This window comes from Ahaetulla prasina, chromosome 5 (genome assembly GCF_028640845.1).
Source record: "Ahaetulla prasina isolate Xishuangbanna chromosome 5, ASM2864084v1, whole genome shotgun sequence".
NCBI classification, from domain to species: Eukaryota; Metazoa; Chordata; class Lepidosauria; order Squamata; family Colubridae; genus Ahaetulla; species Ahaetulla prasina.
The window spans coordinates 82,261,724-82,276,058 of NC_080543.1; the positions used below are offsets into that span (position 1 = coordinate 82,261,724).

General features: G+C 37.1%; 1 protein-coding gene across 1 annotated transcript in view; it reads right to left on the reverse strand.

Annotated features, from left to right (window-relative positions):
• Positions 1-14,335, reverse strand: part of CDKL5 (cyclin dependent kinase like 5) — a 94,245-nt gene continuing 79,910 nt past the window's right edge. The window contains exon 18 of the mRNA XM_058186565.1: positions 1-403. Within this exon, the coding sequence (XP_058042548.1) occupies positions 389-403 (15 nt within the window). The 3' untranslated portion in view covers positions 1-388. The remainder of the gene's footprint in view (positions 404-14,335) is intronic.

A 14,335-nucleotide genomic window follows, 5' to 3' on the forward strand; every position in this document is an offset into this window, starting at 1 on the left:
TCCAATTTCCAGGAAAGGTGAATTGCAGGGATATATACAGACAAATACATTTGAATTAATTGTGCTTCACAGTGAAGTTTTGGTTTGTATGTTGCATGTTGGCATTTTTCAGCTTGGTTTTACTGTAAACTTGTGTGAAAGTGAAACAATAGATTGTAAGTATACAACAATATCTGAGTTCAGTTTTGTATGCTTTACAAGTTATTTTATTGGATAATTGGAGATACTTCCTTTCTTGTTTGTGAATTAATTTTGCCCTGTTAAACAAATGGAGTCCATATGCATTTTGTCCAGTATGCAGATTATTCGGGGTACTTTGAGGGCTGGATCCAGACCTCCAAGTAAATGCCTGAATTGTGGACAGTCATGCTTGTCTGAATATCAAAGCTCAATAGATGTAAACCTGTGAGGATTTTGAATAAATATAAATATGTAATCAGCAAAAGTTTTAATTAATGTTTCTGGTAGTTATTGATTAAATTTACAGATACTTAATTTGGCTGCCAAGACTGCCCTCACTCCAAGTTTTGTGACTGGAACAATGTAACCTTAATCACCAATTCAAAAATTTCCCATTATTTACTTTCCTAAACTTAGTATTTTATACAAAACAGATTTTTTTCCAACCAAATGGTTTTATTCTGATAGTTACTGAATAAATTTACAGATACAGGTAATCCTCAACTTACAATCTTTGTTTAATGACTGTTTAAAGTTACAATGGCACTGAAAAAAATGAGTAATGATGGTTTTTCACATTAACAACTGTTGTAGCATCCCCATGGTCATTGGATCAAAATTAGGACGCTTGGCAACTGGCATGTATTTATGATGGTTGCAATGTCCCCGGATCATGTAATCACCTTTTGCAACCTTCTGACAAGCAAAGTCAACAGGGAAACCAGATTCACTTAATAACCGTAGAGATTATTTAACAACTGTAGCAAGAAAAGTTGTAAAATGGAACAAAACTCAAATGTCTTGCTTAGCAACAGAAATCTTGGGCTCAATTGTGGTCATAAGTAAAAGACTATTTGAATTTAATTTGGCTGCCAAGCTCCCCACCCCATGTTTTGTGACTGGATCAATGTATCCTTAATCACCGATTCAAAAATTTCCCAATATATACTTTCCTAACATAGTATTTTATACAAAAGTGTGATTTTTTGCAGCTATTATGTTATCATTTGTAGTGCTTCCATTAAAATAAAAAAAGCTTCCAAACCATTAAAAAACTGAAAAGAATAAATGAACCCAACTGATTATGTTATAGAAAAATAGCAATAATAGCAATAACACTTAGACTATATTGCTTCATAGTGCTTTACAGAATCTGCATATTGCCCCCAAGAATCTGGGTCCTCATTTACCAACCTTGGAAGGATGGAAGGCTGAGTGAACCTCCAGCCAGTCAAGATAGAACTGTTGGCAGTAGGCAGAAGTAGCCTGTAATACTGCATTCTAATAACTGCACAACCATGGCTCCTTAATTCTATGTAAATAATTTGTACATAATTCTATGTACAAATTGTAAATTGCTTGAGGCAAATATAGGCTGCACCTATGTTTGAAGTAAGATGACCATTCCTAATTAGATACGTAATGCAAGACATGGGTTTCTTTCAATGCAAGACATTGTTTCTTCAAGATGCAAGGTTTGCTTTGCCAATATCAAGCAACAGATTCCCATTTTCTGAGCATTGCCAGAAAATGTTTCCTTCCTAGATTCAAGAGTACGGGACTGGATGTTTTATTGAGAAAAGAGACTAAAATAGCTGCAGGCTGTAAAGTGCAGACCAGCATATGTGAGAGGAAATCTAGAACAGAACACCGTGTGCAGAAAATGTCAAGAAGTGCTGCTAAAGAATTACTCTGAATTATATATTTATATTATATATTTATATTATATATTTCATCTACTCCCAAAAGAAATTAATTTTCTATAAAATGTATTTATCCTATTTTAATAAGTCTGATTCGGAAGCATAAATGAAGACATTATAAGAAGTTTGAAATAAAATATGTTGAAATTTAATGAAAAAACCCTACAGCTGTAGACTTCTGAAGACTTCTAGCAATTTGGTTTTGTTTTCATTTCTGATAAACAATTCGCCAAACTGTGTTTTTCATCGGTAAGGCAGAAATTATTGAAATAAACATATCAATAAATAAAAATAAATGATATTATTGAAGGTTGCAAAACAAAACAATTAGCAATGTCGGGGGGGGGGGGATTCTTCAGCATGATAAGCCTGTTAAAGAATTGCAATGTATACAGTATTTTATAATCTAATTCCTTTGTTTAAAACAATGAAAATGTAAGAAAAGACAATAGGAGTAAAGAAACTTGATTTCTAGCCTTGGAGAAGTGCAAATGCAATTTCTTAAGTTAATAAGATCTGGAACGGGCGAGAGATTTAAAATTCTAATGCAAATCTTTCTAAAAAAAAAATCTACTAGTATTAAAGTAGCACTTATGGATAAAATATAACCCTCAAAATATCAAGTCTAAAGAAAGATGTAGCAATAAATGCAGTGCAACAGCCTATATTGAAACATCTCAATGACAACTTGATCAATATGATCTTTAAAACAGAGATGCGGACTAGCAATATTATCACCTACTGTAGTCTGTTGAAATTTTTGTCCATTCTATAATTAAAACTCAAAAATGGATGCAACCACATAAAGAATATTTTGAAAATGAATTACTATCAATTATCTTATTACTTTGTTCTCTTGGCATTTTGCTTTGCTTGACTATGTTTATTTTTTAAAAAAGACATTCAAAATCATCTAGAATATTAAATTCTTGTAGCTGGAAAAGTGGCCTTTTTAAAGGTGAGCTGCTTTATATTATTTTTGTTTATATTTTTTGTTATTTGTTTTGTACTTTGCAAGGATTTAATGAACAGTTTATTACATACCTATCCTATGAAAAGATGGTTTATAGATAAATGAAATTAATCTGCCATGCTAAGTAGCTATTGACCGTATGTAACTTCTATTGGGAACCTTGATCTGCTCATCTGTGATGGAATGACTTCCCTAAAGATGCTGTTTTAGATTCTGGGCTTTATAATCCCCAAACTGGCCAGGTTCTGAAGACGTTCCATGAATGGATGTATGATAAAATGGAATGGGCTGGGGGTGGAGGAAGCTACTGCTCACTTTCAACAAGAAAATGTCAGTGTGGAACTGCATCTGGATGCATATCTATACACTGATACTTATGCACCATGGTTGAACATCTTGGCTGTTGAACTGGAAATGAGAATATTTCAGAATCTGATGCCTCAAAGCTTTTCTCTGGATAATGAATTTTAAAACAAGCATATTTGTTGTTTATTATAAGCTGGAAAAATGCATCTGTCTAGCTCTAAAATTATGGTCAATTAACTAAAATACACTGTCAATGTATACACATTTGCCACTGCCTTAGCTAAAATACACATTTGCCACTGCCTTAGCTGAACCTCTAAGCACAATCTATGAGGCATCTTTCAGAACCAACTCCCTGCCTAACTTATGGTCATTAGCCACAGTATTACCTATTTTTAAAAAGGGAGGCCCTAGTCTAGTAGAAAATTACAGACCAATCTCTCTGTGTTGCGTCACCTGTAAGTCATGGAATCGATTATAAACCAATCCATCACCCTCCACTTAGAAACAAACAACCTGCTTTCTAACAAGCAGTTTGGTTTCAGAAAAAATCTGTCCTGTAATCTGCAATTCCTACACTGCAGAAACACTTGGATCACACATCTTGACCAGGGTGAAGCAATAGATGAAATTTACATAGACTTCTGCAAAGCCTTTGATTCAGTGGTGTATGACAAACTATTGCTGAAACTTAGTTCTTATGACATCTCTGGACACCTGCACAAGTGGATAGCCATGTTCCTGTCAAACAGGCAGCAAATGGTCAAAATAGGGAGGGCCCTATCAAATCCAGCACCAGTTAATAGTGTCCCCCAAGGCAGTGCCTTAGAACCCACACTCTTTCTGCTTTATGGAGGCTGAAGCCAAATACCCCGATTCATTGGCCATTATTTTGGGAGATTTAAACACGGCAAACTTAAGGAAAGAGCTAACAAAATACTTTTAGCATGTCAATTGTCCCACTAGAGGAAAGAATACTTTAGACCATTGCTACACAACACTAAAAAATGCTTATCGGTCCTTACCACGAGCAGCTGTGGGACACTCTGATCATTGCATGATTCACCTTGTACCTGCTTACGGGCAAAAACTTAAAACCACAAAACCAACAATTAAATGAGTGAAGACCTGGACGGAGGAGGCAAAGTTAAAGCTACAGGCCTGCTTTGACTGCACTGTTTGTAATGTTTTTGAAAGTACCTCTGCAGACTTAGATGAACTCACAGAGACTGTAACATCATATGTCAGCTTCTGTGAAGACCTATGTGTACTCACCAGGAACTTGCGAATATACAGTAACAACCAACTTTGGTTCACAGCTAAACATAAGCAGCTATATTGTTCCAAAGAGGAAGCCTACAGAAAAGGTAATAAAATGCTGTACAATCAGACCAGAAATGTATTAATAAGGGAGATAAGAGCAACAAAAAGAAGCTACTCTGAAAAGCTAAAGAATCAGTTCTCAACAAATGAACCAGCAAACCTGTGGAAAACTCTTAAAAATATCACCGGCTACGGCAAACCTCCTTCCCAGGCTGAAGGAAATAATCAACTGGCAGATGACCTGAACGTATTTTACTGCAGGTTTGAAAGGAAACTACAGCTACCTATCTCCACAACCCCCATCTCAGACACACCAACAACAGCTAAGCCTCCTACAACTGACCCCATCCCATTGGGTTCACAACACCTAGTGATCACAGAAAAGGAAGTGCAAGACCTATTTCACAGACAAAAGCCAGGAAAAGCTCCAGGGCCAGACAAGATAACTCCTTCTTGCTCCTGTGCTGACCAATTAGCCCCCATATTCACCTGTATCTTCAATAAATCACTAGAGATGTGCTATGTTCCTTCTTGCTTCAAATACTCAACTATCATCCCAGTGTCAAAGAAGTGTCATTAAGGAACTGAATGACTACAGATCAGTTGCTCTAACATCTGTAGTCATGAAAACCTTTGAAAGGCTAGTGCTAAAAACCATCACGGATCCGCTGTTAGACCCCTTGCAATTTGCATACCAGTTGCATAGATCAACAGATGATGCTGTTACTCTGCACTACATCCTACAACATCTTTAATCTCCAAAGATCTACGCAAGGGTCCTCTTTGTAGACTTTAGTTCAGCATTCAATACTATCATTCCAAACACTCTTCTAACTAAGCTAAACCAGCTACAGGTACCTGAACACACTTGTAAGTGGATCATAAGCTTCCTAACAAACAGGAAGCAGCAGGTGAAGCTAAACAGAATCACATCAAATACCTGTACAATTAGCACAGCCCACCCCCAAGGTGTGTGTTCTTCCCACTTCTGTATACCGATGACTGCATCTCTAATGATCCATCTGCTAAACTACTGAAGTTTGCAAATGACACAACAGTGATTGGTCTCATTCGAGACAATGATGAATCCACATACAGACGAGAGGTTAAACAACTAGCCTCGTGGTGCGATCGGAACAATCTGGAACTGAACACACTCAAAACAGTAGAAATGGTGGTGGACTTTAGGAGAAACCCTTCCATATTTCCACCTCTTAGAATACTAAACAACACAGTATCAACAGTAGAGACCTTCAAATTTCTAGGTTCTACCATATCGCAAGATCTAAAATAAATAGCTAACATCAAAAACATCATTAAAAAAGCACAAGAAAGAATGTTCTTTCTGCACCAACTCAGAAAGCTCAAACTGCCCAAGGAGCTGCTGATCCAGTTCTACAGAGGAATTATTGAGTCTGTCATCTGCACCTCTATAATTGTCTGGTTTGGTTCTGCAACCCAACAAGACAGACACAGACTTCAGGGGATAATTAGAACTACAGAAAAAACAATTGCTATCAATCTGCCTTCCATTGAGGACCTGTATACTATACGAGTCAAAAAGAGGGCTGTGAAAATATTTATAGACCCCTCGCATCCTGGACATAAACTGTTTCAACTCTTACCATCAAAACGACGTTACAGAGCACTGCACACCAGAACAACTAGACACAAGAACAGTTTCTTCCCGAACGCTCAACATTGTCAAATTAAATCTGCACTACTATTAATCTTCTCATTCCCATCTCCTTCCACTTATGATTGTAACTTTGTTGCTTCCTTATGATTTATATTGATATTGTTTCCTGATTGCTTATTTGTACCCTATGACTATCATTAAGTATTGTACCTTAGAATTCTTGATGAACGTATCTTTTCTTTTACGTACACTGAGAGCATATGCACCAAGACAATTTCCTTGTATGTCCAATCAAACTTGGCCAATAAAAAAACCTATTCTATTCTATTCTTTTTTTTTTAATAAAGTTTTTTTATTTTATACACATTAAAGACAAAAGACAAGACATACAACATTAACATATACATATCACTATTTATCAGCTATTTCAAGGCAGTCCATTCCTATTATTTATACATATTTTAATTCTATCTTATTTTACTCTTATTCATCTATTGTTCTTTATTTCATCTACATTTTACTTTGTTGTTCAGTTTTCTTATCTTGCCTATTTTTTAACCATTCGTACCGTTTGCATCAAATCTTATAGTAATCTCTTTCTTCTTTCTCCTGAATTTCTTTTGTAAGTTTGTCCATCTCAGCACATTCTAGTATTTTTTTGATTAATTCTTCCTCTGTTGGTGGGTTTTCTTTTTTCCAGTTTTGAGCGTAAGCTATGCGTGCTGCTGTAAGTATATGGAGTATTAAGTATTGCGTATCTTTTGTATGATTTTCTGTCGAGATCCCTAATAAGAATTGTTCTGGCTTTCCTTTTATTGGTTCCTGTATTATTTCCTGTAACCACTTTTTGATTTTGGCCCAGAATTGTTTCGCCACTGGGCAGGTTCACCAGAGATGATATGTTCCGTAGTTGCTCTTACATTTCCAACACTTTGATGAGTTGTTGGGGAACATCTTTGCTATTCTAGCTGGTGGAAGGTGCCATCTATGGAACATTTTCATATGGTTTTCCTTATATGCTGTCGATATTGTCAATTTCATGTTTGTTTTCCACATCTTTTCCCACTTCTCTAATTCTATTGTATGGTTAAAATTTCTCGCCCATTTAATCATGGTATCTTTCACAATTTCCTCTTCCATTTTATACTGTAACAAGAAATTATATGTTTTACTAATTAGTTTTTGGTCCTTCCCATATATTATTTTTTCCAATTCATTTTGTTCCACTTGTATCTGCTTAGTCTTAGAGTCTTCTAAATATTTTGATTTAATTTGGAGATACATCCACCATTCGACTTGTCTATTCAAATCCTGCTCCAATTCTTGTTTCGTTTTTAATTTTCCCAATTCATTTAGCATATCCTTATATCTAGTTATTTTAGTCCCATCTATTAAATTTGGATGTGTTAGTATCTCATTGGGGGAGGCCCAAAATGGTATATTCATATAGTGTTGTTTTTTTATTTTATTCCAGATTAATAGTAATGAATTCCTAATTATATGTCTTTTAAAATACCCATGTGTTTTGTATTTTTCACCCCACAGGAATGCATGCTATCCTACCTGAAGATCATGGCCTTCTACTGTTAGGATTCTTTTGTTTCCCAGCTCCATCCATTCTTTTAATCATGTCAGGCATGCTGCTTGATAATAAATTTCCCAGTCTGGTAGGGCTACTCCTCCTCTATCCTTAGCATCCTGTAGCGTTTTCAATCTAATCCTAGGTTTTCGTCCTTGCCATATAAATTTTGAAGTCAATCTGTTTAATGAATCAAAGAACCTTTTTTCTATTCTTATCGGTATAACCTGGAAGAGGAACAGGATTTTGGGCAAGATATTCATTTTTATTGCTGCCACTCTTCCCATCCATGAAATTTGTAAGTTTTTCCAATTTTCCAAATCTTTCCCAATTTGCTGTATTAATTTATCATAATTATCTTTTTTAACTGAGGAGCCTCTTGCTGTTAACCAAATCCCTAGATATTGTATTTTTTTTTTTGTTATCTGAATGTTCATGTTATTTTCTAATTCTATCTCCTGTTTTTTTGTAAGATTTTTTGTTAATAATTTATATTTCTTCCTATTAATTTTTAAACCTGCTACTATGCCAAATTCTTCTAATTTTTTGATCAATTTGGGGCCTGATTTTAAGGGTTCCTCAATAATAAAAACCATATCATCAGCAAAGGCTTGCAATTTGTACTCCTCATTTTTCATTCTCAATCCTTTTATCTCCCGATCTTCCCAAATTTTTTTTAAGAGTGGCTCCAATGATAGTATAAAAAGAAGTGGGGAACGTGGACACCCCTGTCTTACACCTTTTGTTATTTCAAATTTATCTGTTGTGTCTTGGTTAATAATTACTCTTGCAGCTTGCTTTGAATATATTTTTTCAATCATTTTTTCAAATTTGGATCCAAATTCCATTTTTTAAATTTTGTTGTATCATAAATCTCCAATTCAAATTGTCGAAAGCTTTTTGTGCATCAAGGAAAACCAGTGAAATAAATCGATTATGGTCTGAGTATTGTTTTTAATTTGTTGACCGGGGAGGAAACCATTTTGATCCGGGTGTATATACTTATCTAAAATTGTTTTTAACCTTTCCACAATAATTGACATGTATATTTTATAGTCGGAATTCAATAAAGAGATGGGCCTATAGTTTTGTACTGATTGCTGATCTGAATCCTCCTTAGGTATAAGTGTAATTAAAGCTTCTGTCCATGTTTGGTGTATGTTTGTATTCTGTAATGCTTCATTAAATATTTCCAACATTAATTCTCCTATTTGTTCTTGGATACTCCTATATAATTCCACTGGTATTCCATCTGGGCCCGGCGTTTTATTGCTTTTTTGTCTTTTTATTGCAATTCCGAATTCTGTTTCATAGATTGGTCAGTTTAATATTTCTTTCTCTTCTTTTGTCAATTTACATGCATTTGTTTCCTCAAAGTATTTTATAGTTTGCAAAAATGTTGTTCACCTTTTTGCAACTTTATTATCTACATACTATAGATCAGGGCTCTCCAAACTTGGCCACTTCAACTCCCAGAATTCCTCAGCCAGCTTTGCTGTCTTAAAGTCTTAAAGTGGCCAAGGTTAGAGACCTCTGCTATAGGTGCACTTTCATGGACCACTGAAAGGAGGAAATGGCTCACATGCTTTGCCCAAGTGTGATAGGCAACAGGCTTTTAAGGCGCTGCTAGAAAGAAGGGGGGAGGAAGTATTTTCCAAAGCACCAGAAGGCAAAACAAGAAGCAATGGATGGAAACTCAACAAAGAGAGAAGCAACCTAAAACTAAGGACAAACTTCCTGACAGTGTGAACCTATATAGGTTTCAGTCATAATTTCACATATAAAATAGCCATTCATGTAACAACCTGCATATTGTTCAAAACAATCATTAGTATTATGGCTGATGTTTGACAGCAAGCCTAAAATCCCCATTCCCTCTCCACGCCAGGGGAAGGTTACTTCAAAATCCCCATTTCCTCCCCACCCCACTAATCTGTTCTGGGAAGGAATCAAATTCCCCCCTCTTCATTTCCCAAATAAAATATCCCAGATATTTAAGGAATAATCAAGCTGCTAGCAAGGAACCTGCCTGGAATTCCACATTCCTGCCAGCTGCATAAAGGAAACTTTGTAAGCAGAAAACAGCTACCGGAAGTTCGGCTCCATTTACAAGCAGGCAGAAAACTCATTCAAGACAGGATACTTCACAATGGAAATCGCCCAAACCTTTTTAGAAACACAAAGCCCATGTTGCACAAACCCCAAAACTTCAAAAACATTGAACCATATAAGAATTCCTCCACTTATCCAATTTGTTGTTCAGCTGACTCAGAACGGAGCTTCTAGCCGCTCTGTCACTTTAAAACGACAGCGTTCCCCCTCCTTCTTCTTTGCCAAGCGATCTCCCGGCTGAGAAGCAGCTGATCAATTTAAAGGGTCGGTGTCTTGTTTTTTTTCTCTTCTTCGACAAGTGAATCTTGCTTTTTTCCTTCTAGCTGATCAGCTGGGAGTTGGGAGGCAGCAATAGATTGGGGGCGGGGCCAGGCAGAATTTTTACTACCAATTCTCCAAACTACTCAAAATGTTTACTACCGGTTCTTGCGAACTGGGGAGAACCGGTAGCAACCCACTACTGATCTAAACACCAGAGCTCACTGTAACAGCATTGTCAGAAAGAATTAAGCTTTAAGAATTGTTAACCTAATCTTTGCCAGACTAATTTTTGAATACAGCTTGTCTGCCTGAAATCCACACTATGTACCGGACATTAATACGATTGACCGGATCCAGAGATATTTCACGAGAAGAGTACTCTACTCCTTTATTGACAATAGAATCCCTTATGCCACCAGGCTCAAAATTTTGGGCTTGGACAATCTGGAACTGTGCCGCCTGCAGTCCGATCTAAGCATAGTACACAAAATTGTCTGCTACAACATCTTAGCTGTCAATGACTTCTTCAGCTTCAACCTTAATAATACATGGGCAAACAATCAATACAAACTCAAGGTAAACCTCTTCAAACTTGATTGTAGAAAACAGACTTCAGCAACAGAGTGGTCAATGCCTGGAATGCTCTACCTGAATGCGTTGTTACATCCTCAAACCCTCACAAACGGTCTACTATGGACCTCATCCCATTCCTAAGAGGTCCCTAAAAGGGGCGTGCCTACTGTCCCTGTCTTACTGGCCCCATTTATCTGTATTTACTTCCTTTTTTTCATGCTTATGTTCATACTTATACTTGCTACCTTGTACATGTTCGACAAACAAACAAAATAAAATAAATAAATAAAATAAAATGTCATTATTCAGTAATAGAATCCAAAGTCACTCTGTGAATAAGATGGACAGTTTCCAAATTTGACATATCAAAAGAATCAAAATAGAATTTAAATAAAAAGGCACATGAAAAAGAAGGTACTCCCAGTGCATGTGAAAACTGGGATATTCAATCAATATTGAACAATGTTAATCAGTATTTTTCTAAAAACAAAACAAAACAGAACAGAACATTGACTGTGCAGAATAACGTAAAACACCCAAGGTCCATTTAATTCAGAGAACAAACCTTCACAGAACATTATAGCTGAATCTTCCAGACACTGTAAAAAGTCTGAATTGGAATTTTGAATGTGGTTGAGTATATTATTAAATAATGAGTAATTTAATGAAATACGTTGTTTATACTTTAAAAGTTAAATGAATTTTTGTCTTCAGTCCATCCACTTTCAGCAATACATTTGTTCTGTCCCCCCCCACCTCGGTCCAGGAGACACGTGAACTGACTCAATTAGCCAGCAATTTAGTCCACGGCAGCTATCAGCTCTGGCAGCAGACCAGCGAACGTCTGCCAAGGTTTTCTTTATCTTCCCTGATGCCGGCGTCACAGAAGCTCGTTACCAGAGCAACCAGGAAGTCAGGAACAAAAAGCAATCCAGGCCAAATGCTCAGTCAAATAGTTCAGCTCAAGTTTTCTCCAGTCAGTTTCTTTTGTCAGTCACGTAGTAGAGCAACCCCTCCTGCTTTTATACCCTGTGGGGTGTGGCTCCATGACTCAGCACTCTCTAGGCCTGCCCCACCCCTTTTTTGTTGTTCCCGCCTCTCTTGTCTACGAAACCTGGGATCTAACCAGGACTGATTGTCCACAGCTGGGTCTGGAAGTGTTGCCTGGGTGGGGGGAGATACAGGAGACAGAGGCCTCATCACCTCCTCCACCTGGCCTGCCTCTGGCTCCTGGAGCTGAGCCAGAGAGGCCGGCCCTGAAGAGGGGAGCCCCGACGGCCCTTCCCCCTCACTGAGTCACTTTCTGGCAGGGGGCCAGGCCCGGGAGGCTGGAGCCACAACAACATTATTGAAAAATGAAATATACACTTTGACAGAAACACACATGCCAAATTGCATGGCCTTCTTTGCTCCTGTTGTCAATCAAATGTCACTTGGTAATTGTGGTTCATCCCAGTATTATTTTAAACTGCTAATAATTTATGATCAAAGTAAGGCAAATTCATTCTGAACATCCATAAGATGATGTACTGAACTAAGAGAATATAACTACTAACATTTTACACTAAATTAAGGTGACTAAAATTAAGTAATATAATGCAAGCTTTCCAGACAAGTCAGTCATCTAAATCCTTGCCCAGCATCTCCATTGATGGCAGTAGAACCAGGGAAATCACATTTTCTTCTAAAATAAATATTTTTTCTTTGAAGTAGCCTTTCAAAGAGCCTCCCTTGTTTTTTCAAGAATCAAAAATTCAAAATGTTCCCTTCACATTAACTTTTAAGAAATTCTAGACTTTTTGCTTCAGCATGTATTCGCTGATATTTTTGCTTTCAATAATTGTGTGCTTTCCGATGGTTACCAGATAGATATGTGTAAACTTAGATTAAAATAAATATTTATAGGGACAACTGTTATGTAAAAATAAGAAATCACTGCCTGTTGATAAAAGCTTGTTCTTGTTTCTGTTTCCAGCAAATGGGAATAACCAAGGAATGAGAGTATATGAACTTGAGTCTATCCTAGTGCATAAACCATTTCCAAATAAAAGGGCATCCCATTTCCAAATAAAATGAGTAAGAAAGAGTAGCTATGATGAAAGAAATGAAACTTTGGATGTAATTACAGCTGGATTAATGGGAATTCATAGGCACTAGGGATTGAGGTCAATCTAATCACACTTCTTCCCCTCGCTTCACCTTTAAGTAGGAACCTAGAATACATGTGAAGCATTAGATTATGCTGGATACACTTTGCAATTCCCTGATTTGGAAAGATTAGAATGATTCTGTTAAGTTCAGTAAAGAATTTCACAAAATGGTAAGACCCAAGTCATATGAACTAGTTTATGCTATGGGAGTTTCACACAGCAGGTAGCTGCTAGATTGATGGCAAACTACAGCTCACCAACCATTCCTCAGTTATCATATTGATGCATTTATTCTCATTGTGTTCGTCATTATTTTATTGTTATTTTACTTCTGTTCTAAACATGCCTTTCATTTTTCTTCCTTTTTATTATTGTAAGCTGCCTGGAGTAGCCTTACCGTGAGATAGGCAGCAAATAAATTAAACAAACAAACAAACAAACATTTTCAAGTATTTTGAATGGATGGTATCACATGCAGGTGTTTACACTGTAAACTAACATCACTTAGTTCTTTGAGGCAAATGTAGCCTCAATTTCCATTTCTGAGTATTGGCCCTGCTGATGTTTTCCCTGACATGGGGAATGCAATGTATGGAAAAAATGCTTTCACTATAGCTCTATAGAGTTCAAATCTCCCACTCAATATATGGAGCTTGTGATATAAAGAAGGAACAGAAGGACTCAGTTCCATGTTCTCTGTGCCTTATACAACATGTGTTAGTCATGCATGAGTAAGATTATTTTTACTTTTCAACTGAAATTCATAATCAGGTCTAGACTTGCCATAAGCAAGATGAAATCAAAGTCATCAAGTAAAAGTACATGATTTTCTATCTGTCACAATCCATCTGTGCCTTTTGTGTTCTTTGCCGTGTAACACTCTGATAAATTAATAAATATTTCATTATAAAGGGGATGTAACAAAAATGAAATAGAGAAAAAAAGATCAAGACTTTTTCTAGTGATCTTTGCTCACCAATTCAGCTGATATAGGATAAATGGTCCCAAATCACCCTATAGGCTTCCATGACTGAAAGTGAATTTGAATCTTACCTCTTCAGTCTTTGGCTCCATAATACTGGCTCTCAAATTTAGCACATATGAAGATGTAAAAATGACAAGAACATGCTGCTTACATTCCCCAAGTATGTCCTATTCCTGTGATGGCGAACCTATGGCACGTGTGCCACAGGTGGCACGTGTAGCCATATCAGTGGGCACACCAGCTCAGCTCCGATGTGCATGTGCACACCAGCCAGCTGATTTTTGGGCCTTCTGGGCCCACAAGAAGTAGGGAAACAGGCTGTTTCCTGCCTCCAGAGGGCCTGAGGGGGGTGGGGAAGGCCCGTTTTTCTTTCTCACCTGGCTCCAGATCCTCTCTATGCATCTAGAGAGGGCGAAAACAGCCTTCCCCAGGACCTCTAGAGGCCCAAAATGGCCCGTTTCCCAACTTCCAGTTGGACAGGAAGTGACTTTTTTGCTGTCACCAGCCTCCAGAGACTTCTAGAGAGGGTCTGGAGGCTGGGGACAGCAAAA